The following is a 26,006-nucleotide window of genomic DNA, read 5'->3' as shown; positions in this document are numbered from 1 at the left end:
TGAACACCTCGGTGACCTTATTCATTCTTTTTGGTAAAAACAACATGGTTCCATCAAATGCCCGTGCCTTCCCAATGGTTTCTTCATGCTGGTACAGGAGGCCTACCGCAAACGCTTGGACTCTATGGCAGGGTTGAAGTCAACGTAACACTTGTACAGGGCCCACTGTGGTCAGGACACCAGCTTGATGTGGTTGGTCACAAGAGCAATCTTGGTTCCAGAGGTGCCAGCTTTCAATTTTTGGACGTGTTCGATAGTCTGCCAGGTGTTCACCTCAACGTCATGGAAGTCACGCCTACAGCTGCCCCATTCCCTGATAGAAACTGCAAGTCCAGCTGACACCTGCAGAACCTCGAGTGATGGTCTCTCTGCTGCTGTTGCCGGCGGACCTCTCTCGTGCCCTCTTCTGATGAGCAAAGGCTCAGCCGCTGGCTGCTGAGATCTGACTGCTGGCCGGGGTCCTTGGGGCTGCTGTACTTGTCCAGGTGGTCTTTGTAGAGCCTGCTCCTGCACCCGAGCTCGGCCGTGGGCCCAGGATCTTGCTTATCAGCTCATCTTTTACTTCGTACACAAACCACGCACTAGTGTGTATTGGGCCTAGTTTTTAATGAGGCCTTCATCAATGTTTCCTCATTCTCCACCACTAGATCACCATGGTGTACATGTTGTATGCTGCTACAGCCATTCAATTTTTAGGCAAGGGTGTCTGATACCCATAAATAATTTTTTAAAACTGTAACCCCCATGGGAAAATGTTTGTCAGCCCATGCTCCTTGAAATTGGGCCTAGATTTTAATGAGGCCTTCCTCCACCTCTCATCATTTTCCACCACTAGATCACCAGGGTTCACGTGTTCTGTGCTGCTACAGACAGTCATTTTTTTGGCAAGGGTGTCTGTGATCCCAATTAAATATTATTTAAAAATGTATCCCCATGGGGAAATGTTTGTCAGCCTATAGGCTTAAGGTACCTTCACACATAACGATATTGTTAACGATATCGTTGCTATTTGTGACGTAGCAACGATATCGTTAATGAAATCGTTATGTGTGACAGCGACCAACGATCAGGCCCCTGCTGGGAGATCGTTGGTCGCTGAATAAAGTCCAGAACTTTATTTCGTCGCTGGACTCCTCCTGACATCGCTGGATCGGCGTGTGTGACACCGATCCAGCGATGTCTTCACTGGTAACCAGGGTAAACATCGGGTAACTAAGCGCAGGGCCGCGCTTAGTAACCCAATGTTTACCCTGGTTACCATGCTAAAAGTAAAAAAAAACAAACACTACATACTTACCTACCGCTGTCTGTCCTCCAGCGCTGTGCTCTGCTCTCCTCCTGTACTGGCTGTGAGCCGGAAAGCAGAGCGGTGACGTCACAGCTCTGCTTTCCGGCTCCCAGACAGTACAGGAGGAGAGCAGAGAAGCAGAGCGCAGCGCTGGAGGACAGACGGCTGTAGGTAAGTATGTAGTGTTTGTTTTTTTTTACTTTTAGCATGGTAACCAGGGTAAACATCGGGTTACTAAGCGCGGCCCTGCGCTTAGTTACCCGATGTTTACCCTGGTTACCGGCATCCTTGGTCGCTGGAGAGCGGTCTGTGTGACAGCTCTCCAGCGACCAAACAGCGACGCTGCAGCGATCCGGATCGTTGTCGGTATCGCTGCAGCGTCGCTTAATGTGAAGGGGCCTTTAGTGTATGGGCATTACGAGTCTAGGAGACCCGTTCCTTTGTAATGGGACAGTTTTTCTTATGAGCCCTCCTCCATGATTCTTCCAAGGCGGGATTCTTCCAAGGTGGGTGTGTGCAAATTTGGGTAAAGGCATTTAATGCATAAGGAAACAGTATGGCAGGACCAACTGAAGAATGTGAAGTGGGTTTTCCTGTGGCCATCCAGTACCTGGGTTCATAGGCTTATTGGAGTGCATATAACTTGGTAGCAGGGCAGGCCTTGCAGTTAATACATAAGAAAACACTATGGCAAGACCAACTGAAGAATGTGAAGTGGGTTTTCCTGTGGTAATCCATTACCTGGGTTCAAGGGCTTATTGGGGTGCATATGACTTGGTAGCAGGGAATACCTTGCAGTTAATACATGAGAAAACTGTATGGCAGGACCAACTAAGGAATGTGAATTGGTTTTCCTGTAGCCATCCACTACCTGGGTTCAAAGGCTTATTGGGGTGCATATGACTTGGTAGCAGGGCAGGCCTTGCAGTTAATACATAGGAAAACAGTATGGTAGGACCAACTGAAGAATGTGAAGTGGGTTTCCCTGTGGTCATCCAGTACCTGGGTTCAAAAGCTTATTGGGGTGCATATGACTTGGTAGCAGGGAATACCTTGCAGTTAATACATAAGAAAACAGTATGGCAGGACTGTTATGATTAGGTAATTCAGTACCACAATGGACATAGAAGTCAGAGCACATACAGTGACCTGACAATAACCCAAAAACATAGAACGAGCTCTGAGACGTGGGAACTCTGCTGACCGCAATCCCTAATCCTCTCCAACCACACTAAAGGCAGCCGTGGATTGCGCCTAACGCTCCCTATGCAACTCGGCACAGCCTGAGAAACTAGCTAGCCTGAAGATAGAAAATAAGCCTACCTTGCCTCAGAGAAATACCCCAAAGGAAAAGGCAGCCCCCCACATATAATGACTGTGAGTAAGATGAAAAGACAAACGCAGAGATGAAATAGATTTAGCAAAGTGAGGCCCAACTTTCTAAACAGAGCGAGGATAGGAAAGGTAACTTTGCGGTCAACACAAAACCCTACAAACAACCACGCAAAGGGGGCAAAAAGACCCTCCGTACCGACTAACGGTACGGAGGTACACCCTCTGCGTCCCAGAGCTTCCAGCAAGCAAGAAAAAACCAAATAAGCAAGCTGGACAGAAAAAACAGCAAACAAAAATAACAAAAGCGGAACTTAGCTATGCAGAGCAGCAGGCCACAGGAACGATCCAGGAGGAAGCAAGTCCAATACTAGAACATTGACTGGAAGTCAGGATCAAAGCACTAGGTGGAGTTAAATAGAGCAGCACCTAACGACTTCACCACATCACCTGAGGAAGGAAACTCAGAAGCTCATAGAGAGAATCAGCCAAAGTACCCCTTGTGACCACAGGAGGGAGCTCTGCCACAGAATTCACAACAGTACGCCCTCTTGAGGAGGGGTCACCGAACCCTCACCAGAGCCCCCAGGACGACCAGGATGAGCCATATGAAAGGCACGAACAAGATCGGGAGCATGGACATCAGAGGCAAAGACCCAGGAATTATCTTCCTGAGCATAACCCTTCCACTTAACCAGATACTGGAGTTTCCGTCTTGAAACACGAGAATCCAAAATCTTCTCCACAATATACTCCAACTCCCCCTCCACCAAAACCGGAGCAGGAGGATCAACAGATGGAACCATAGGTGCCACGTATCTCCGCAACAATGACCTATGGAATACGTTATGGATGGAAAAAGAATCTGGAAGGGTCAAACGAAAAGACACAGGATTAAGAACCTCAGAAATCCTATACGGACCAATGAAACGAGGTTTAAACTTAGGAGAGGAAACCTTCATAGGAATATGACGAGAAGACAACCAAACCAAATCCCCAACACGAAGTCGGGGACCCACACAGCGTCTGCGATTAGCGAAACGTTGAGCCTTCTCCTGGGACAAGGTCAAATTGTCCACTACATGAGTCCAAATCTGCTGCAACCTGTCCACCACAGTATCCACACCAGGACAGTCCGAAGACTCAACCTGCCCTGAAGAGAAACGAGGATGGAACCCAGAGTTGCAGAAAAACGGCGAAACCAAGGTAGCCGAGCTGGCCCGATTATTAAGGGTGAACTCAGCCAAAGGCAAAAAGGACACCCAGTCATCCTGATCAGCAGAAACAAAGAATCTCAGATATGTTTCCAAGGTCTGATTGGTTCGTTCGGTCTGGCCATTGGTCTGAGGATGGAAAGCCGAGGAAAAAGACAAGTCAATGCCCATCCTAGCACAAAAAGCTCGCCAAAACCTCGAAACAAACTGGGAACCTCTGTCAGAAACGATATTCTCTGGAATGCCATGTAAACGAACCACATGCTGGAAGAACAATGGCACCAAATCAGAGGAGGAAGGTAATTTAGACAAGGGTACCAAATGGACCATCTTAGAGAAGCGATCACAAACCACCCAAATGACTGACATTTTTTGAGAGACGGGAAGATCTGAAATAAAATCCATAGAGATATGTGTCCAAGGCCTCTTCGGGACCGGCAAGGGCAAAAGCTTAGCCCGAGCACAAATCCCACAGGACTGCACAAAAGTACGCACATCCCGCGACAGAGATGGCCACCAAAAGGATCTAGCCACTAACTCTCTGGTACCAAAGATTCCAGGATGACCAGCCAACACCGAACAATGAACCTCAGAGATAACTTTATTCGTCCACCTATCAGGGACAAACAGTTTCTCCGCTGGGCAACGATCAGGTTTATTAGCCTGAAATTTTTGCAGCACCCGCCGCAAATCAGGGGAGATGGCAGACACAATTACTCCCTCTTTGAGAATACCCGCCGGCTCAGATAAACCCGGAGAGTCGGGCACAAAACTCCTAGACAGGGCATCCGCCTTCACATGTTTTAGAGCCCGGAAGGTACGAAACCACAAAGTCAAAATGGGCAAAAAACAGCGACCAACGAGCCTGTCTGGGATTCAACCGCTTGGCAGACTCGAGATAAGTCAAGTTCTTATGATCAGTCAAGACCACCACGCGATGCTTAGCTCCTTCAAGCCAATGACGCCACTCCTCGAATGCCCACTTCATGGCCAGCAACTCTCGATTGCCAACATCATAATTTCACTCAGCAGGCGAAAACTTCCTGGAAAAGAAGGCGCATGGTTTCATCACCGAGCAATCAGAACTTCTCTGCGACAAAACAGCCCCTGCTCCAATCTCAGAAGCATCAACCTCGACCTGGAATGGAAGCGAAACATCTGGTTGACACAACACAGGGGCAGAAGAAAAACGACGCTTCAACTCTTGAAAAGCTTCCACAGCAGCAGAAGACCAATTGACCACATCAGCACCCTTCTTGGTCAAATCGGTCAATGGTTTAGCAATACTAGAAAAATTGCAGATGAAGCGACGATAAAAATTAGCAAAGCCCAGGAACTTTTGCAGACTTTTCAGAGATGTCGGCTGAGTCCAATCATGGATGGCTTGGACCTTAACAGGGTCCATCTCGATAGTAGAAGGGGAAAAAATGAACCCCAAAAATGAAATCTTCTGAACACCAAAGAGACAACTTTGATCCCTTCACAAACAAAGAATTAGCACTCAGGACCTGAAACACCGTTCTGACCTGCTTCACATGAGATTCCCAATCATCCGAGAAGACCAAAATATCATCCAAGTATACAATCAGGAATTTATCCAGGTACTCTCGGAAGATGTCATGCATAAAGGACTGAAACACTGATGGAGCATTGGCAAGTCCGAATGGCATTACTAGGTACTCAAAATGGCCCTCGGGCTGATAAATGCAGTTTTCCATTCATCGCCTCGCTTAATACGCACAAGATTATACGCACCACGAAGATCTATCTTGGTGAACCAACTAGCCCCCTTAATCCGAGCAAACAAATCAGATAACAGCGGCAAGGGGTACTGAAATTTAACCGTGATCTTATTTAGAAGGCGGTAATCTATACAAGGTCTCAGCGAACCATCCTTCTTGGCCACAAAAAGAACCCCGCTCCTAATGGCGACGATGACGGGCGAATGTGCCCCTTCTCCAAGGACTCCTTCACGTAACTCCGCATAGCGGCGTGCTCAGGCACAGATAAATTAAACAGTCGACCTTTTGGGAATTTACTACCAGGAATCAAATTGATAGCACAATCACAATCCCTATGCGGAGGTAGGGTATCGGACTTGGGCTCATCAAATACATCCCGGTAATCAGACAAGAACTCTGGGACCTCAGAAGGGGTGGATGACGAAATAGACAGAAATGGGACATCAGCATGTACCCCCTGACAACCCCAGCTGGACACAGACATGGATTTCCAATCTAATACTGGATTATGGACTTGTAGCCATGGCAACCCCAACACGACCACATCATGCAGATTATGCAACACCAGAAAGCGAATAACCTCCTGATGTGCAGGAGCCATGCACATGGTCAGCTGGGTCCAGTACTGAGGCTTATTCTTGGCCAAAGGCGTAGCATCAATTCCTCTCAATGGAATAGGACACTGCAAGGGCTCCAAGAAAAACCCACATTGCCTAGCATACTCCAAGTCCATCAAATTCAGGGCAGCGCCTGAATCCACAAATGCCATGACAGAATAAATTTTGACTGTACCGTACCAATGGTGGCAGACCTAGCGAACCGCTTAGTGCGCTTAGGACAATCAGAGATAGCATGAGTGGAATCACCACAGTATAAACACAGCCCATTCAGACGTCTGTGTTCTTGCCGTTCAACTCTGGTCAAAGTCCTATCGCACTGCATAGGCTCAGGTTTATGCTCAGATAATACCGCCAAATGGTGCACAGATTTACGCTCACGCAAGCGTCGACCGATCTGAATGGCCAAAGACATAGACTCATTCAGACCAGCAGGCATAGGAAATCCCACCATGACATCCTTAAGGGCTTCAGAGAGACCCTTTCTGAAAATAGCTGCGAGCGCACCTTCATTCCATTGAGTGAGTACGGACCACTTTCTAAATTTCTGACAATATACCTATATCTCATCCTGACCCTGACACAGAGCCAGCAAATTTTTCTCTGCCTGATCCACTGAATTAGGTTCATCGTACAGCAATCCGAGCGCCAGGAAAAACGCATCAATATTACACAATGCAGGATCTCCTGGCGCAAGAGAAAATGCCCAGTCCTGAGGGTCACCACGTAAAAAAGAAATTATGATCCTAACTTGTTGAACTGGGTCACCAGAGGAGCGAGGTTTCAAAGCCAGAAATAGTTTACAATTATTTTTGAAACTCAGAAATTTAGTTCTATCTCCAAAAAACAAATCAGGAATAGGAATTCTTGGTTCCAACATAGAATTCTGAACCACAAAGTCTTGAATATTTTGTACTCTTGCCGTGAGCTGATCCACACATGAAGACAGACCTTTAATGTCCATCGCTACACCTGTGTCCTGAACCACCCAAATGTCTAGGGGAAAAAAAAGGCAAAACACAGTGCAGAGAAAAAAAAATGGTCTCAGAACTTCTTTTTTCCCTCTATTGAGAATCATTAGTACTTATGGCTTCCAGTACTGTTATGATTAGGTAATTCAGTACCACAATGGACATAGAAGTCAGAGCACATACAGTGACCTGACAATAACCCAAAAACATAGAACGAGCTCTGAGACGTGGGAACTCTGCTGACCGCAATCCCTAATCCTCTCCAACCACACTAAAGGCAGCCGTGGATTGCGCCTAACGCTCCCTATGCAACTCGGCACAGCCTGAGAAACTAGCTAGCCTGAAGATAGAAAATAAGCCTACCTTGCCTCAGAGAAATACCCCAAAGGAAAAGGCAGCCCCCCACATATAATGACTGTGAGTAAGATGAAAAGACAAACGCAGAGATGAAATAGATTTAGCAAAGTGAGGCCCGACTTTCTGAACAGAGCGAGGATAGGAAAGGTAACTTTGCGGTCAACACAAAACCCTACAAACAACCACGCAAAGGGGGCAAAAAGACCCTACGTACCGACTAACGGTACGGAGGTACACCCTCTGCGTCCCAGAGCTTCCAGCAAGCAAGAAAAAAACAAATAAGCAAGCTGGACAGAAAAAAACAGCAAACAAAAATAACAAAAGCGGAACTTAGCTATGCAGAGCAGCAGGCCACAGGAACGATCCAGGAGGAAGCAAGTTCAATACTAGAACATTGACTGGAAGCCAGGATCAAAGCACTAGGTGGAGTTAAATAGAGCAGCACCCAACGACTTCACCACATCACCTGAGGAAGGAAACTCAGAAGCCGCAGTACCACTTTCCTCCACCAACGGAAGCTCATAGAGAGAATCAGCCGAAGTACCACTTGTGACCACAGGAGGGAGCTCTGCCACAGAATTCACAACACAGGACCAACTGAAGAATGTGAAGTGGGTTTTCCTGTGGCCATCAAGTACCTTGGTTCAAAGGCTTATTGGGCTGCATATGACTTGGTAGCAGGGCAGGCCTTGCAGTTAATACATAAGAAAACAGTATGGCAGGACAAACTGAAGAATGTGAAGTGGGTTTTCCTGTGGCCATCAAGTACCTTGGTTCAAAGGCTTATTGGGGTGCATATGACTTGGTAGCAGGGCAGGCCTTGCAGTTAATACATACGAAAACAGTATGGCAGGACCAACTGAAGAATGTGAAGTGGGTTTTCCTGTGGCCATCCATTACCTGGGTTCAAAGACTTATTGGGGTGCATATGACTTAATAGCAGGGCAGGCATTGCATTCAATGCAACATTTTTTTCAGGAAGCTCTCCTATACCTCTCATGAAAGGGTATTGGGGTGCGTTGTAGTTCTTGGCAGCCTAGCCACTCACTGCATAGGCAATAATAGCATAGGAGTCCCACTGTTTCATAATGTCCCTTTAAGAATATTAATGCCGCCTGATGCCCCTCTAAAAATAGTCTTTGTGACTTTAGGAGTAGCTCCTTCATAAATGAAACAAGATGTGTCTCTTTATGTGTAACACACCACATGGCCAGCTAGGGTTGTTAACCCCTTTCCATTTTTCCGTGTTCGTTTTTCGCTCCCCTCCTTCCCAGAGCCATAACTTTTTTATTTTTCCATCAATATGACCATGTGAGCGCTTATTTTTTGTGAAACAAGTTGTACTTTTGAACGACATTATTGGTTTTAGCATGTCGTGTACTAGAAAAAAGGAAAAAAAATTCCAAGTGCGGTGAAATTGCAAAAAAAGTGCAATCCCACACTTGTTTTTTTTTTTTACTAGGTTCACTAAATGCTAAAACTGACCTGCCATTATGATTCTCGAGCCTGGGAACTTTTCAGAATATTTTCCCACGCTCGAGTTCATATGAGTTCATCCAGCAGAGGGCGCATCACCGTGACTTGAGGTAACTACAGGACATTCCCCTGCATTCCATTCATTCACCAAGTTTTACAGCCAGCTAGGAGCACAGCTGCATTAGCAGAGCTCCTGGGTATAAAATGATTTAACCCCTTCAGATGGATTTACAGCGTGGGACATGACTGAATGACGGAAGGTTTAGAATATTGTTGTTTGTTTTTTTTAACTTTGTTTCAGGTGACAAGAGTCTTCAGGTGGATTAAGAGTATAATAAAATATTATATTATAATATGGCGTAATGTCACCTTACAATAGCAAGGTGACATTAACCCTTTATTACCCCATATCCCACCGCTACAGGGGAGTGGAAAGAGAGTGGCCAAGTGCCAGAATAAGCGCATCTTACAGATGTGCCTTTTCTGGGGTGGCTGGGGGCAGATGTTTTTAGCCAAGGGGGGGGTGTGGCCAATAACCATGGTCCCTCTCTAGGCTATTAATATCTGCCCTCAGTCACTGGCTTTACCATTCTGGTGGAGAAAATTGCGCAGGAGCCCACGCCAGTTTTTTCCGTGATTTTAACAGCTAGAGTCCCCAAATTTTGCACACATACAGAACACTTCTAACATTAGTAGTGAGGAATATGTAAAAAAATACGGGATATGAAATGGTTTACTGTATGTAAACCATGTCTCATATCCGGTCGGGTTTGGGAAGGAGATAGCAAAAGCCGGCAATTGAATTACCGGCTTTTCTGCTATCTAGCGCTGTATGAAATATATATATGTGTTTTAACGAATATTTGAGTCCATGGATCTATTGTATGTCTGTTCTGCAAGCCGGCGAGAAAATCTCGCAGTACGGATGCCATACGGATTACGTACGGAGGATGACATGCGCAAAATACGTTGACACACCCTGCCTACGGATGACATACGGATCACTATTTTGGGAACATTTCTGCGTATTACAGCCGTATAAAACGGACCGTATTTTCATACGCCTAGTGTGACGCCGGCCTTAGAATGAACTGCAAGATGTTATTCTCGAAGATGTACTCACAGATATCAGATGCCTCAAAGTCTTTTGAGACATTGCTATACTTATAAATTAATCATTCCTTATATTTCGGTTATGCATTGTTTAATTATTCTTTATATGCAACGTTCTTTGGTTTAGTTTGGACATGTGGTGGGACTCCATGGATGAGAGACAATTTTTACTGAACTATTGTTCCTTTTTGCAGCAGGTCAGATTTGTCATTTTCGCCTATGTTTTATTTATCTCATATCTTTATCCCTTCTTAATTGTAACTGTTGTTCTCAGCAAATTTCCTTTTTATTCAAATCCCCTGTGTATATTGGTTCATTGCTAGGTAATACAGAGTTCCATATCACTATTATGAAAGAAAAAGTGAAGAATCATGGCAGATCATAAGTATCATTATGGTCTGTATTATCCCATGAGATACAGTTATTTCTTACAAATAAGAATTCCAAAAGTAGACAAAATTTAATCATACCATTGGTGTAGCTTCTGTGAAATCCATTAAAAGATCCCCTGGTTCTAATGTAAAGGAGCTGCTCACTCTACTAGGACTCTGCAAAAGAATATTTTGAATAATTATTTTCTTCCAAAGCAGTTAAAAAACAAAAAGTCTCAAAATTCTTTCACGAGCATACACACAGTATATGCTGTATACTGTACATTACATAGAATAGAATAATACATATTTTATATATAGATACAAGCTGAGTGAAGCTACGCTCACATCTGCATATAAAAAGCATATAAAATTAACGAGTGCAATGTGAGAAAAAAAAAAATAGCCTTGCACAATTCTATTCAACTAGGAAGCATTTATCTCCAAAATGGGGTGAGGAAAAAAATTTCAGCATGCTGCTTATGGCTGCGTAAAATGGGCAAAACTTACCATTGCAAATCAATGGGTGGGAGAAGAAAAAAAATAAAAATAAAATTACAAAAAAAAACACACAGTACACGACCATGCATGTACTGTGTGATTTTTACACACTTATTTCATATGAAAACTAACATTTCATCAGCAGAGCACAAATTCATAGCATGAGCCATGAGAATAGATATATAGATAGAAAGATGTCATTGAGATATATAATTGGTGCAGTGCATGGACTTGTAGTTAGCTAAAAAATAAATAAAATAAAAAATGATATGGAGTCCCCCTTATTTTTATTAACCAGCCGAAGGAAAGCAGACAGTTGAGAGCTGGTCTTAATAGTCTGAAAAGTGGGCAGTAAACATGGTTCTAAAAAGGCTATTAATATCAGCTCACAGCTGTCTACCTAGCCTTAACTGGTTATTAAAATGAATGTGTCCCCCGTATTTTAATAAACAGCAAAGGCTAAGCAGACCACTGTGGGCTGATATTAATAGCTTGGGAAAAGGCTATGGATATTGGACCTTTCCCAGACTAATAACACCAGCCCTCAGCTTCCCAAGAAATGATGCATCCATTAGATTCCTCAGCTCATCCTGCTTGCCCTGATGCATTGGCAAGCGAGCTAATGGTTTTAAGGCCATGTTCACACGTTCCTGATTTCCCTGCTGTTTTTTCTGCACTAAAAACCACAGCTCTTGGCAGAAAACGCAGGTGCGTTTTTTGGTGCTTTTTGTTGCGTTTTTTGATGCGGTTTTTAGTGCAGTTTTTTATGCAGTTTTCTTTGCAGAGTCTGTGTGTTTTCTAGGAAGTTTTTTTAGGGTTAAAATGGCTGAAAATACCCTAACCCTACCCCTACCCCTAACCCTACCCCTAACCCTAACCCTACCCCTACCCCTAACCCTAACCCTAGTTCTAACTGTAGTGGGGAAAAAAAAAATATTCTTTGTTTAATTATTGTTAAAACCTATGGGGGTGATAAAGGGGGGGGGGGCATTTACCTTTTTTTTATTTTGATCACTGTGAGGTTATCACAGTGATCAAAATGTGCCTGGAACGAATCTGCCGGCAGATTTGGCGGACGCACTGCGCATGCGCCCGCCGTTTTGGAAGATGGCGGCGCCCAGGGAGAAGACGGCCGGACGGACACCGGGAGGCCCGGTAAGTATAAGAGGGGAGATTAGGGCAGGGGGGGGGGCGTCGGAGCACGGGGGTGGCATCGGAGCATGGGGGGGTGGGATTGGAGCACGGGGGGGCAGCCACACTCCGCCCACGCACTTCCTGCTGCAGCGGTTCTGCACCACAAACCGCAGAAAACTCGCAGATATTTTTTTCGTCTGCGGGTTTTACTGCGGGTTTGACCTCACAATGGAGGTCTATGGGTGCAGAACCGCTGCAGTTCCGCAAAAAGAAGTGACATGGTACTTCTTTTTTACAGCAGCTATTCAGCGCGGCTTTTTTCGGGATTTTCCGCAATGTGGGCACAGCAGTACCTGTTTTCCATAGGGTACATTGTAATGTACCCTGCATGGAAAACAGCTGCGGACCCGCAGCGGCAAAATCGCGGCGGTTCCGCATTAAAAAAAGGATTGTGTGAACATGGCCTAAGGTTGATGTCTGCTTTTTAATGCCAGCTGACATCAAGCCCTGGTTTTAGTAATGGCGTCTATAAGAAACCCTCATTAAAACCCGTAAGGTTAAATAAAAAACACAGAAAAGTCCTTTATTTATACAAATCACTCCCCAACACTCTTGTACGTATTTATTACCTTTAACAAATCAAATTTTCCAAAGGTGTTCGCCATACATCCATCAAACATTGAGCTCCAAATCTGCTACATCCGGATGGTGTGTTGAGTGGTGACATGGGTAATGCAAACCATTCAGCATGCCAGCTGGAGCACACTGACAGTAGCCTGAGAAAGCTCCAGCAGTGATGAGTGCTGATGTTAATAAAGTAACCAGAGTTTATTGGCATGAAATGCGGTAATCTTACTGACATCAGCGCTCGTCACTGCAGCAGCGTTCTCACTCGACACTGTGTGTTTTGGCTGGCATGCTGAGTGGTCACAGTACTCATATCACCTCTCAACACACGGATGAGATACGGATCACCATACGGAGAACATTTGTGCGATTCTCAGCCGAAAAAATCGGACAGGATTTTTTATACATTGTGTGCGACTCCAGCCTAATGCACATGAAGCACTAAGGGTATGTGCACATGTTGCGGATTCTCTGCGGATCTGCAGCGTTTTTTGAGGTGCCGAGACGCTGCAGATCGGCAATTGATTTACAGTACAATGTAAATCAATGAGAAAAAAAAATGCTGTGCACACTTTGCGGAAACGCTGCGGTTTAAAAGAAGTGGCATGTCACTTCTTTTTTGTGAATCTGCAGCATTTTTGTACCCATTCCATTATAGAAAACCGCAGGGGTAAAAAACGCAGCAAATCCGCAAGAAAACCTCAGCAAAAACGCACAAAAAATGCTGCGGAACCGCACAAAAAACGCGACAAATCCGCAGGTGCGTTTTCTGCCAGGAGAGGCAGAATCCGCACCAGAAATGCCTAATCCGCAACGTGTGCACATAGGCTAACAGGTCTGTAAGGGTAAGTTCACACTAGGCATTTTTTCAGCGTTTTTTTTCTGTAGAAAAACCTGATCTCTTGGCAGGAAAGATACTGCAGAAAAAAAGCTTGCTTTCCTTGGTTTTATTGCATTTTTGCAGCAGTTTTGACATGCTATATTTGTCTCTTGTGCATGCTGATAAAGTTTAGTGTTGAAAAATAATGTCCTATTCCATAAAATCAGGTTTTGGCACAAAAAGCGCTTTTTCGCTGCACATTCAAGTCAATGGGTGAAAAACGCTTAAAAAAACGCTGATAGAAGTGACATGCTCTATTGTCCAAAAAAAACCATGCAAAGCACAAAATACTGATGACAAAAAAAAAATGTGTGCACATGAGATTTTCTGAAATCTCAGACTTTGTTGTAACTGTAAAACACAAATGAAAATTTGAATTAAAAAAAATGCTGAAAAAAAACTGTGAACTTGGCTTAACCCCTTTCTGACGTTGGGAATAATAATATGCCCTCGTCAGAATCCCTCCCTTTGATGTGGGCTCCAGCGCTTTCCCAGCACAAGTTAGCTGTTTTGAACAGCTGACATGTGCTTCTAACAACCGCGATCTACCCGAAGCTGTTAACCTGTTAAATGCCGCAGTCAATCTTATTTACTGGACGCGTGCCGTAAATCCTGCCCATCGGTGACTCAGTCACGTCAGCGTGGGTCACCGATGGGTTGGCATGATAACCAGAGGTCTCCAGTAGCCCTCTATGGTTGTCATAGCCGGATTGCTATGAGCACCACTCAGCGGTCAGCGCTAAAGCAAGTGAACATTTCTGCTACACACGGGAGATCTGATCATCGCCTGTGTGTAGCAGAGGCGATCGGGCAACTGCAGCTTCTAGTGTCCCATGGACACTATTAAAGCAAGTAAAAAAAAAAAATTTTTCAAATTATTAAAAAAATATTAAAAAAATAAAAGTTCAAATCACTCCCCTTTAGCCCCATTCAAAATTAAGCAATTAAAAAAATCAAATATATACATATTTTGTATCGCCGTGCTCAGAATTGTCCAATCAATATAAAAAAGATTTTATTCCAATTGCTAAACGGCGTAACGAGAAAAAAATTGAAAACGCCAGAATTACATTTTTTTTGGTCACAGCTACATTGCAATAAAATTCAATAACGGGAGATCAAAAGATCGTATCTACACCAAAATGGTATTAATAAAAACATATGGAGCGCCCCCAGACACAGGGCCACAAGTCACTCGGTACCGGTCCCTTCTCCTTCGGTTCTGCGGTTGTCACGGTGGCTGGACCCGGTCGTGACCCTGCTAAGGGGCGTCCAATGAAAATGGTAGTACAGTCTGTCAGTAGTTCGTGACGCCACCAGTTGTGAATTCTGTTGTCGAACTCCCTCCTGTGGTCGTGAATGGTACTTCGGCGAGTTCTGTCCATGGACTCCCTCTGGTGGCTGTGAGTGAAGCTGCTGCTTCTGAGGTTCCTTGCACAGGTGACGTGGTTTATCCTTTGGTTGGCTGCTCTATTTAACTCCACTCAGATCGTTACTCCATGCCAGCTGTCAATGTTCCTGCATTGGTTCAGTTCGCTCTTGGATCTTTCTGGTGACCTGTCTTCTCCAGCAGAAGCTAAGTTCCTGATAGTTATTATTTGTTCATTGTTTCCTTGTCCAGCTGGTTATCATGATTTTGTCTTGCTAGCTGGAAGCTCTGGGATGCAGAGTGGCACCTCCGCACCGTGAGTCGGTGCAGAGGTCTTTTTGCACACTCTGCGTGGTCCTTTGTAGTTTTTGAGCTGACCGCAAAGATACCTTTCCTATCCTCTGTCTGTTTAGTAAGTCTGGCCTCCCTTTGCTGAAACCTGTTTCATTTCTGCGTTTGTGACTTCATCTTTACTCACAGTCAATATATGTGGGGGGCTGCCTTTTCCTTTGGGGAATTTCTCTGAGGCAAGGTAGGCTTTATTTTCTATCTCTAGGGCTAGCTAACTCTTAGGCTGTGAAGAGGCGTCTAGGGAGAGTCAGGAACGCTCCACGGCTATTTTTAGTTGTTGTGATAGGATTAGGGCTTGCGGTCAGCAGAGCTCCCACATCCCAGAGCTTGTCCTGTGTGAGTTTAACTATCAGGTCGTGCCGGGTGCTCCTATCCACCAGGTCACAACAGTACAGCTGGCCAAAAGTATTAATGCATCTCAATAGAGGGATAAGAGAAGTTCTGAGACCATTTTTTTTTTTGCACTGTGTTTTGTCTTTCTTTTCCCCTAAACCTTTGGGTGGTTCAGGACACAGGTGTAGATATGGACATTCAAGGTCTGTCCTCTTGTGTGGATCATCTCACTGCAAGGGTACAAAATATTCAAGATTTTGTGGTTCAGAATCCTATGTTAGAGCCTAGAATTCCTATTCCTGATTTATTTTCTGGGGATAGATCTAAGTTCTTGAATTTCAAAAATAATTGTAAACTGTTTCTAGCTTTGAAACCCCGCTCCTCTGGTGACCCCGTTCAACAAGTAAAAATCATTATTTCTTTGTTGCGTGGTGACCCTCAAGACTGGGCATTTTCCCTTGCGCCAGGAGATCCTGCATTGCGTGATGTTGATGCGTTTTTTCTGGCGCTTGGATTGCTTTATGATGAACCAAATTCAGTGGATCAGGCAGAGAAAATCTTGCTGGCTTTGTGTCAGGGTCAGGATGAAGCGGAGGTGTACTGTCAGAAGTTTAGAAAGTGGTCTGTGCTTACTCAGTGGAATGAGTGTGCCCTGGCGGCAATCTTCAGAAGGGGTCTCTCTGAAGCCCTTAAGGATGTCATGGTGGGATTTCCCACGCCTGCTGGTCTGAGTGAGTCTATGTCCTTGGCCATTCAGATCAATCGGCGCTTGCGTGAGCGCAAATCTGTGCACCATCTGGCGGTATTCTCTGAGCATAGGCCTGAGCCTATGCAGTGTGATAGGACTTTGACCAGAGCTGAACGGCAAGAACACAGACGTCGGAATGGGCTGTGTTTTTAATGTGGTGAATCCACTCATGCTATCTCCGATTGTCCTAAGCGCACTAAGCGGTTCGCTAGGTCTGCCACCATTGGTACGGTACAGTCTAAATTTCTTTTGCCGGTTACTCTGATTTGTTCTCTGTCGTCCAATTCTGTTATGGCATTTGTGGATTCAGGCGCTGCCCTGAATTTGATGGACTTGGAGTTTGCCAGGCGCTGTGGTTTTTTCTTGGAGCCCTTGCAGTATCCTATTCCATTGAGAGGAATTGATGCTACAAGGAGGGCAACAAAATTAATAAAGGGGATGGGAGATCTACAATACCCAGATAGATTAGCGAAATTAGGATTATTTAGTCTAGAAAAAAGACGACTGAGGGGCGATCTAATAACCATGTATAAGTATATAAGGGGGCAATACAAATATCTCGCTGAGGATCTGTTTATACCAAGGAAGGTGACGGGCACAAGGGGGCATTCTTTGCGTCTGGAGGAGAAAAGGTTTTTCCACCAACATAGAAGAGGATTCTTTGCTGTTAGGGCAGTGAGAATCTGGAATTGCTTGCCTGAGGAGTTGGTGATGGCGAACTCAGTCGAGGGGTTCAAGAGAGGCCTGGATGTCTTCCTGGAGCAGAACAATATTGTATCATACAATTATTAGGTTCTGTAGAAGGACGTAAATCTGGGGATTTATTATGATGGAATATAGGCTGAACTGGATGGACAAATGTCTTTTTTCGGCCTTACTAACTATGTTACTATGTTACGCCTTTGGCCAAGAATAAGCCTCAGTACTGGACTCAATTGACCATGTGCATGGCTCCTGCACATCAGGAGGATATTCGCTTTTTGGTGTTGCATAATCTGCATGATGTGGTCTTTTTGGGGTTGCCATGGCTACAGGTCCATAATCCAGTGTTGGATTGGAAATCTATGTCTGTGTCCGGCTGGGGTTGTCAGGGGGTACATGGTGATGTTCCATTGTTGTCAATTTCACCTTCCACTCCTTCTGAAGTCCCTGAGTTTTTATCAGATTACCGGGATGTATTTGAAGAGCCCAAATCCGATGCCCTACCTCCTCATAGGGATTGCGATTCTGCTATTAATTTGATTCCTGGTAGTAAGTTTCCTAAGGGCCGTCTGTTTAATTTATCTGTGCCAGAGCATGCCGCTATGCGGAGTTATGTAAAGGAATCCCTGGAGAAGGGTCATATTCGCCCGTCGTCGTCACCATTGGGAGCAGGCTTCTTTTTTGTGGCCAAGAATGATGGCTCTTTGAGACCTTGTATTGATTACCGCCTTCTTAATAAGATCACAGTCAAATTTCAGTATCCTTTGCCGCTGCTGTCTGATTTGTTTGCTCGGATTAAGGGGGCTAGTTGGTTCACCAAGATAGATCTTCGAGGAGTGTATAATCTTGTGCGAATTAAACAGGGCGATGAATGGCTCGGTGATGAAACCATGTGCCTTCTTTTCTAGAAAATTCTCACCTGCTGAGTGCAATTATGATGTTGGCAATCGAGAGTTGTTGGCCATGAAGTGGGCATTCGAGGAGTGGCGACATTGGCTTGAAGGAGCTAAACCTCGCGTGGTGGTCTTGACGGATCACAAGAATTTGACTTATCTCAAGTCTGCCAAATGGTTGAATCCTAGACAGGCTCGATGGTCGCTCTTTTTCTCCTGTTTTGATTTTGTGGTTTCATACCTTCCGGGATCTAAGAATGTAAAGGCTGATGCCCTGTCAAGGAGTTTTGTGCCTGATTCTCCGGGTGTTCCGGAGCCGGCGGGTATTCTTAAAGAGGGGGTAATTTTGTCTGCCATCTCCCCTGATTTGCGGCGCATGCTGCAGAAGTTTCAGGCTGATAGACCTGACCGTTGTCCTACGGAGAAACTGTTTGTCCCTGATAGATGGACTAGTAGAGTTATCTCTGAGGTTCATTGTTCGGTGTTGGCTGATCATCCTGGAATCTTTGGTACCAGAGATTTGGTGGCTAGATCCTTTTGGTTGCCTTCTTTATCACGGGATGTGCGTTCTTTTGTGCAGTCCTGTGGGACTTGTGCTCGGGCTAAGCCCTGCTGTTCTCGTGCCAGTGGGTTGCTTTTGCCCTTGCCAGTCCCGAAGAGGCCCTGGACGCATATTTCCATGGATTTTATTTCTGATCTCCCTGTTTCTCAAAGGATGTCGGCCATTTGGGTGGTTTGTGATCGCTTCTCTAAGATGGTCCATTTGGTACCCTTGTCTAAATTGCCTTCCTCCTCTGATTTGGTGCCATGGTTTTTCCAGCATGTGGTACGTTTGCATGGCATTCCAGAGAACATCGTCTCGGACAGAGGTTCCCAGTTTGTTTCGGGGTTTTGGCGGTCCTTTTGTGCTAAGATGGGCATTGATTTGTCTTTTTCTTCGGCTTTCCATCCCCAGACTAATGGCCAAAACGAACGAACTAATCAGACTTTGGAAACATATCTGAGATGCTTTGTTTCTGCTGATCAGGATGATTGGGTGTCCTTCTTGCCTTTGGCTGAGTTCGCCCTTAATAATCGGGCCAGCTCGGCTACTTTAGTTTCTCCTTTTTTCTGTAATTCTGGTTTCCATCCTCGTTTCTCTTCAGGGCAGGTTGAGCCTTCGGACTGTCCTGGTGTGGATACGGTGGTGGACAGGTTGCAGCAGATTTGGACTCATGTGGTGGACAATTTGACATTGTCCCAGGAGAAGGCTCAACGTTTCGCTAACCGCCGGCGCTGTGTTGGTCCCCGACTTCGTGTTGGGGATTTGGTTTGGTTGTCATCTCGTCATGTTCCTATGAAGGTTTCCTCTCCTAAGTTTAAGCCTTGTTTCATTGGGCCATATAAGATTTCTGAAGTTCTTAATCCTGTGTCATTTCGTTTGGACCTTCCAGCTTCTTTTGCCATCCATAATGTGTTCCATAGGTCGTTGTTGCGGAGATTCGTGGCGCCTATGGTTCCCTCCGTTGATCCTCCTGCCCCGGTGTTGGTCCAAGGCGAGTTGGAGTATGTGGTGGAGAAGATTTTGGATTCTCGTGTTTCGAGATGGAAACTCCAGTACCTGGTCAAGTGGAAGGGTTATGGTCAAGAAGATAATTCCTGGGTTTTTGCCTCTGATGTTCATGCTGCCGATCTAGTTCGTGCCTTTCATTTGGCTCATCCTGATCGGCCTGGTGGCTCTGGTGAGGGTTCGGTGACCCCTCCTCAAGGGGGGGGTACTGTTGTGAATTCTGTTGTCGAACTCCCTCCTGTGGTCGTGAATGGTACTTCGGAGAGTTCTGTCCATGGACTCCCTCTGGTGGCTGTGAGTGAAGCTGCTGCTTCTGAGGTTCCTTGCACAGGTGACCTGGTTTATCCTTTGGTTGGCTGCTCTATTTAACTCCACTCAGATCGTTACTCCATACCAGCTGTCAATGTTCCTGCATTGGTTCAGTTCGCTCTTGGATCTTTCTGGTGACCTGTCTTCTCCAGCAGAAGCTAAGTTCCTGATAGTTATTATTTGTTCATTGTTTCATTGTCCAGCTGGTTATCATGATTTTGTCTTGCTAGCTGGAAGCTCTGGGATGCAGAGTGGCACCTCCGCACCGTGAGTCGGTGCGGAGGTCTTTTTGCACACTCTGCGTGGTCTTTTGTAGTTTTTGTGCTGACCGCAAAGATACCTTTCCTATCCTCTGTCTGTTTAGTAAGTCTGGCCTCCCTTTGCTGAAACCTGTTTCATTTCTGCGTTTGTGACTTCATCTTTACTCACAGTCAATATATGTGGGGGGCTGCCTTTTCCTTTGGGGAATTTCTCCGAGGCAAGGTAGGCTTTATTTTCTATCTCTAGGGCTAGCTAACTCTTAGGCTGTGAAGAGGCGTCTAGGGAGAGTCAGGAACGCTCCACGGCTATTTTTAGTTGTTGTGATAGGATTAGGGCTTGCGGTCAGCAGAGCTCCCACATCCCAGAGCTTGTCCTGTGTGAGTTTAACTATCAGGTCGTGCTGGGTGCTCCTAACCACCAGGTCATAACAGCCACCTGTGGTGTTCGGTCAGGGTGACCGACGCTACTGTGCTGTGGGGTCCACTGGGGTGATGGAATAGCAGCCGGATGGTATACCTTCCCACAGGTGAAGTAAATCCCCAGGGCTTCCCAGTAGTGTGGATGGAGATGGTGTGAGGTGCAGGCAATAACGAGGACACAGGGTTGCAGTCTCTTTACCTTTTACTGAAGGCTTCAGTACACTCAGTCCAGAGCACGTTCAACCAGGCTATCGGAGACCGGCCGGTCCGATGGGCACATCCAAAGTTTCTCTTGCAGATGGAAATCGTTGCCTACCAATAGCGCCTGTGTGTTGTAGTCCTACCCTGCTGAGCATTCGGAATAGTCCTCACAACTGCTGTTGTCCTTCGCTCGTTCTCTACAGCTTTCTCTCTCTCTCTCGTTCTTTGGTTCCAGATGTTGCTAGTTTCTAATGTCCCCCAGATATAGTATGGCTAGGACGCCACCCGTTTGACGGGAAGGCTTGGAGGTCTTCCGGGACCCTAGAGACGCCCCTCTCCCAATGTTGCCCCCTATGTCTTCGTAGGTGTAAAAGGTAGACAGTCAACCCATAATCAACTGTCCAGCGGAATTTGAAGTAAGGCCTGAAGTCAGTTACTCCTACGGTGATCCGGCCACCGACTACGCGCCTCAGTAAGATGTTGCCTTCCTCTCTCGGCACGACTCTTACTGGCTCTCCTTTGTGCTGATCTCGTTTACACTGTTCCACAATATTCTTCCCTTCTTGTCTCTTTCTTAGGATACCGCCGCAAGGTGTGCAGGCGCGGTTCCGTTACGTTCTGTTCTGTTCGCTAGGCGCCTGCCAGGTTCCCACGCCTGACAGGGACCCCCCTGTGCCTTCTCCCTGCAACACCCCCTGCCACGGGATGTTGCCTGGTTCCAACCCAGTCAGCTTCTCTCTAACTTCCTCCCCAGCCCCTAGTTTTACCAGTGTGAGGAGTGGCCCAATAAATAAAGCCTTTTTCTCCCCCTAGTGGCCGGAGTGTGAAGTGCAATGTGTTCTGGTGATACCTGGTCAGGAGAACTCCTTAGTGCCATCGGACGTACCGCTACTCGCCTTGGGGCCATACTGCAACGACCAGGTCTCTGGGGCACTGCACATAATCTTGGCATGCAAAAAATAAGTCCTCACCCAGCCCGAGATCACGAAAAATGTAGACGCTACAGGTCTCGGAGAATGGAGCTTTTTTTTTTTTACCAAAGTTTTGATTTTTTTCTTTCACCCGTTAAATAAAACAGAACCTAGACATGTTTGGTATCTATGAACTCGTAATGACCTGGAGAATCATAATTGTAGGTCAGTTTTAGCATTTAGTGAACATGGTAAAAAAAAAAAAAAAAAAGCTGTAGCATTGCACTTTTTCTGCAATTTCACAGCACTTCGAATTTTTTTTCCCATTTTCCAGTACATGATATGTTTAAAAGAAAATGGGTGATGTTCAAAAGTACAACTTTTTCCACAAGAAAACAAGCCCTCACATGGCCATTTTGATCATAAAATAAAAAAAGTTATGGCTCTGGGAAGAAGGGGAGTAAAATCAAAAACACAAAAATTAAAATACCTCCGGTTGTTAAGGGGTTAATAAACAAACCTGGAGAGAAACATTCAGTAACATAAAGAAAAGCAAAAGGAAATAAAAAACAAAATGTAGGACTGACTCAGGTGGCAAACGCGCATAAGATTTTGTCACTTATCTCAGGATCAACAGGAGTCAGAAATGCATCTCCAAAAAGGGGTATTTTGCCAGGTCAGGCCTGGGTGTAGAGCTTCCAGAGGGCAGTTAAAGGGCTTGTTTCCACTTGCGAGAAACACATCCGTATCTCTCATGTGAAAACCAAGCTCTGGCGCCGGCACTCCAGAGTGGAGCGTGCGGCCGCATAGCAACACATGCAGCCGCACTCTCCGCTCTGGAGTGCCAGAGCTTGGTTTTCACATGCGAGATACGGACGTGTTTCTCGCAAGTGGAAACCAGCCCAAAAGCTTGAATCTGCATTCGGCAGTAAGCAAAAAAGTTTTCAGAATGCTGCCATAGATCACCATACAGACAAACATTCGCAGAGGAGATGATGGATCCAGAATCTTCTACATGTTCTGGGCTCCACAATGGCTGGGTTCCTGAGCCAAATTCCCTGGAGAGCATCTAGCGAAATTCTCACGCTCACGCTTCTCACGCTCACAAAACAAAAAAAGATTGCTGGTCATATCTGGTTTAAAAGATGCAACAAAGCCAGACATGAAAAAAAAACATATATATGCTCCCAGCTTTTTCCCTTTGGGAGGGTGTTTTTATATGGTTAGAAATCAATCAGCAACTTGATTTATATGGTTTAATTTTTGTTAAAATGTGTTTAAAATTACATTGCATACAGATTACATATGCATATCATACAGATGTCATACTGGTGCTAGGTGAGGAAAAAAATGCACACTCGCACAGCACTCGCAAAACATACTGATGCTAGATGAGAAAAAAACGCATACTTGCATGACATGCATGAATACTCACCTTATACTCTCCAACTTTTCTGGCTGAGAATCTCAGCCTCTTTATATACACAGATGTGAGCGTACCCTAAAGGCTTAAAACCAGTAAAATGCTTAGTAACAGCCTAAGGCCTCCTTCACATATCCCACTGATTGCTGTGAAGGAAAAACCAGTGAGATCCTTGTTCCGCGTTCGTGTGCCATCCATATTTACGTGTGTGACATCAGTGTGTTTATGTGCTGTACGTGGTCTGTGTGTCCATGTCCCTGTATTTTACATCCATGTGCCGTCCGTGTGATACGTACTGGCGCCTAGGAAAGGCTGACTGCTGAAAGCTGAGCTCATCATTGTCTCCTGGTTGTGCTTGAGCGAGGTTTCCCGAACAATTTTCATAACTAGCAGAAGGACAGCCCATGACTGGGGGCTGATTTTAATAATCTGGGACAAGGGACAATACCATATAAGGTTCCCACGCAATGAAACAAGTCCTTGAAACTTATACAGCAAAATGGCAGAGTTCTTAAGACAGAGTCCTCAGCAAGGTGAGCAAAAGGTGAGTGTGAATGGTGATGCGGTGCTGATCAAAACACTGGCGGTGCAGAAAGAGTCAAATCCAGGTATGTAGTAAACATAGGGAAGTCCAGAACAAGTCGTCAGGTTAATCCCAGGTATGACATGAACACGGGTAAGTCCAGAAACTAGTTCACAAGTTGATCCCAGATGTGGCATGGACATGGGTAAGTCCAGAAACAGGTTCACATTAAGTATTATACTGGTGTTGGTTCCAGCAACTCCCACCGGGGAGAGTAATGAAGGATTAAGAAGCAACACAGTTCAGAAACACAGTTCTTACCAGGAGGAGTGAACCAAGGGTTAAGTTTCAAAGTCAACAGGCTAAAGATAACATGCAGAGAATGTTCAGAGTCGGGGTAGAAGCACACTAAGAAAAAGCAGCTGAGCTGAAGAAGGGGAACGGAAGCAGAATACTCCAGCAAGGAAACTGACATCTGAGCCAGACAAAACAGCAAACTCCATCTTAACAAAGGGCAAGATCATTCACAAGGTGACTTGGAAAACCTGGAATTCTGCCATTACTCCCCCTTAAAAAGGCCTCAGGACGGTCCTGGACCAGGCTTATCTGGGTATCTATGATGAAACTGAGCAACCTTCAGGGGAGCATTGATGTTACTTACTGGTTCCCAAGAATTGTTTTCAGGAGGGTAACCCTGCCATCTAACTAGATACTGAAGCCGGTTCCTATGAAGTCTTGAATCAATAATGTCCTGTACCACAAATTGTTCTTTGCCATCAACCAACACTGGTGGAGGAGATGGTACGATACGTCCCTGAAATGTGTTGAGAGAAACCGGTTTTAATAAAGAAACATGAAATACTGGGTGTACCTTTAGAGTTTGTGGTAGCTTCAGATTACAAGCAACAGAGCTCACAATCCCGGTGATCTTGAATGGACCGATGATCTTCTGTCCCAGTTTCTGCGAAGGAACACCCAATCATAGTTTCTTGGTGGACAATCAAATAGAGTCTCCTACCTTGTACATAGGTGCCGGTTTCCGGAATCTATCGGCTGACTTCTTGTAACGCTCCTGTGCTACAGTCAGGGAGTCTTTCAAAACTACGAGATTACGTTGCAACACTGCCACTCTGTTTTGAACTGCCGGTACCGAAGTAGCAACCGTAGACCTAGGCAAAATATTTGGATGATATCCCAGATTGGCAAAAAAATGCGTTACCTTCGTGGAACTGCTCTGTGAGTTATTATATGAAAATTCCGCTAAAGGAAGTAGCTTCAGCCAATCATCCAGCAAAAAACTGACATAACATCGTAAATATTGCTCCAAGGTTTGATTGGTCCGTTCGGTCTGCCCGTTGGTCTGAGGGTGGTATGCAGAAGACTAGCAAACATTAATGTGGAGCGCAGAACAAAAACCTTTCCAAAACCTAGAGGTAAATTGTATTCCCGGTCAGAGATGATCTCATCTGGTACCTCATGCAGCCGAAAAACATTCTGGATAACCAGATCCACTGTCTCTGTAGCTGAGGGAAGACCGGTACAAGAAATAAAATGAGCAGCCTTTGTTAAACGGTCCACTACTACCAAAAAAGTATTTTTATCGACAGAGATGGGTAACTCCACAATAAAGTCCATCGAAATAGACCCCCAAGGGCAAGATGGTACGGGTAGCGGCTTAAGAAGGCCAGTAGGTGAAACGCGAGGGACTTTGTACCGGGCACAAACCTCAGAAGAGCGGACATAGTCATTCACATCTTTCAAGCAGGTAGGCCACCAGAAAAAACGACTTAAAAATTTCTGTGTCTTCTGTACCACCCTATGTCCAGCCAATATGGAGTCGTGGACCAATTTGAGAATTCGAAGTCTCACAGCCTCTGGGACATAAATACATTGATCTCTAAGCTATCAGACAAGATGAAAATGGCATCAGACAAGACGGTCTTAGACGGGGTCCCAGGCACGGAGTCCATCGTGTGGATTCGGTATAATGCATCGGCTTTCCCATTACGTGAACCTGGGTGGTACGAGATAATAAAATCAAACTGGTTCAAGAACAAACTCCATCTAGTTTGTCGAGGAGAGAGACATCTGGGGGACTTAAGGAATTCCAAATTACAGTGATCTGTGAGCACTACTACCTGTTCAGTTGCTCTGTGCAAATGGTGTCTCCATTCCTTAAAGGTGGAAATGATTGCCAAAAGTTCCTTATCTGCAATATCATAGTTCAGTTCACCAGATCATAATGTGCGAGAAAAGAAGGCACATGGGTGCAGCAAACCTTTGTCTCCGGTTCGTTGTGAGGGGATTGCTCCCAGTGCACAGTCAGAAGCATCCACCTCCACGACAAAAGGCAATGCAGGATCTGGATGCATCAATATCAGAGCCGTGGTA

General features: G+C 45.4%; 1 protein-coding gene across 1 annotated transcript in view; it reads right to left on the bottom strand.

The window, feature by feature from the left end:
• The window catches only part of LOC138643343 (band 4.1-like protein 4B), a 152,549-nt gene that overhangs the window by 61,509 nt on the left and 65,034 nt on the right, over window positions 1–26,006 (bottom strand). The window contains exon 4 of the mRNA XM_069732267.1: window positions 10,581–10,658. Coding sequence (XP_069588368.1) covers window positions 10,581–10,658 — 78 coding nt within the window. The remainder of the gene's footprint in view (window positions 1–10,580; window positions 10,659–26,006) is intronic.

This window comes from Ranitomeya imitator, chromosome 6 (genome assembly GCF_032444005.1).
Source record: "Ranitomeya imitator isolate aRanImi1 chromosome 6, aRanImi1.pri, whole genome shotgun sequence".
NCBI classification, from domain to species: Eukaryota; Metazoa; Chordata; class Amphibia; order Anura; family Dendrobatidae; genus Ranitomeya; species Ranitomeya imitator.
The sequence above is the reverse complement of the archived record's forward strand: the minus strand, read 5'-3'. Positions and strand labels throughout refer to the sequence as shown.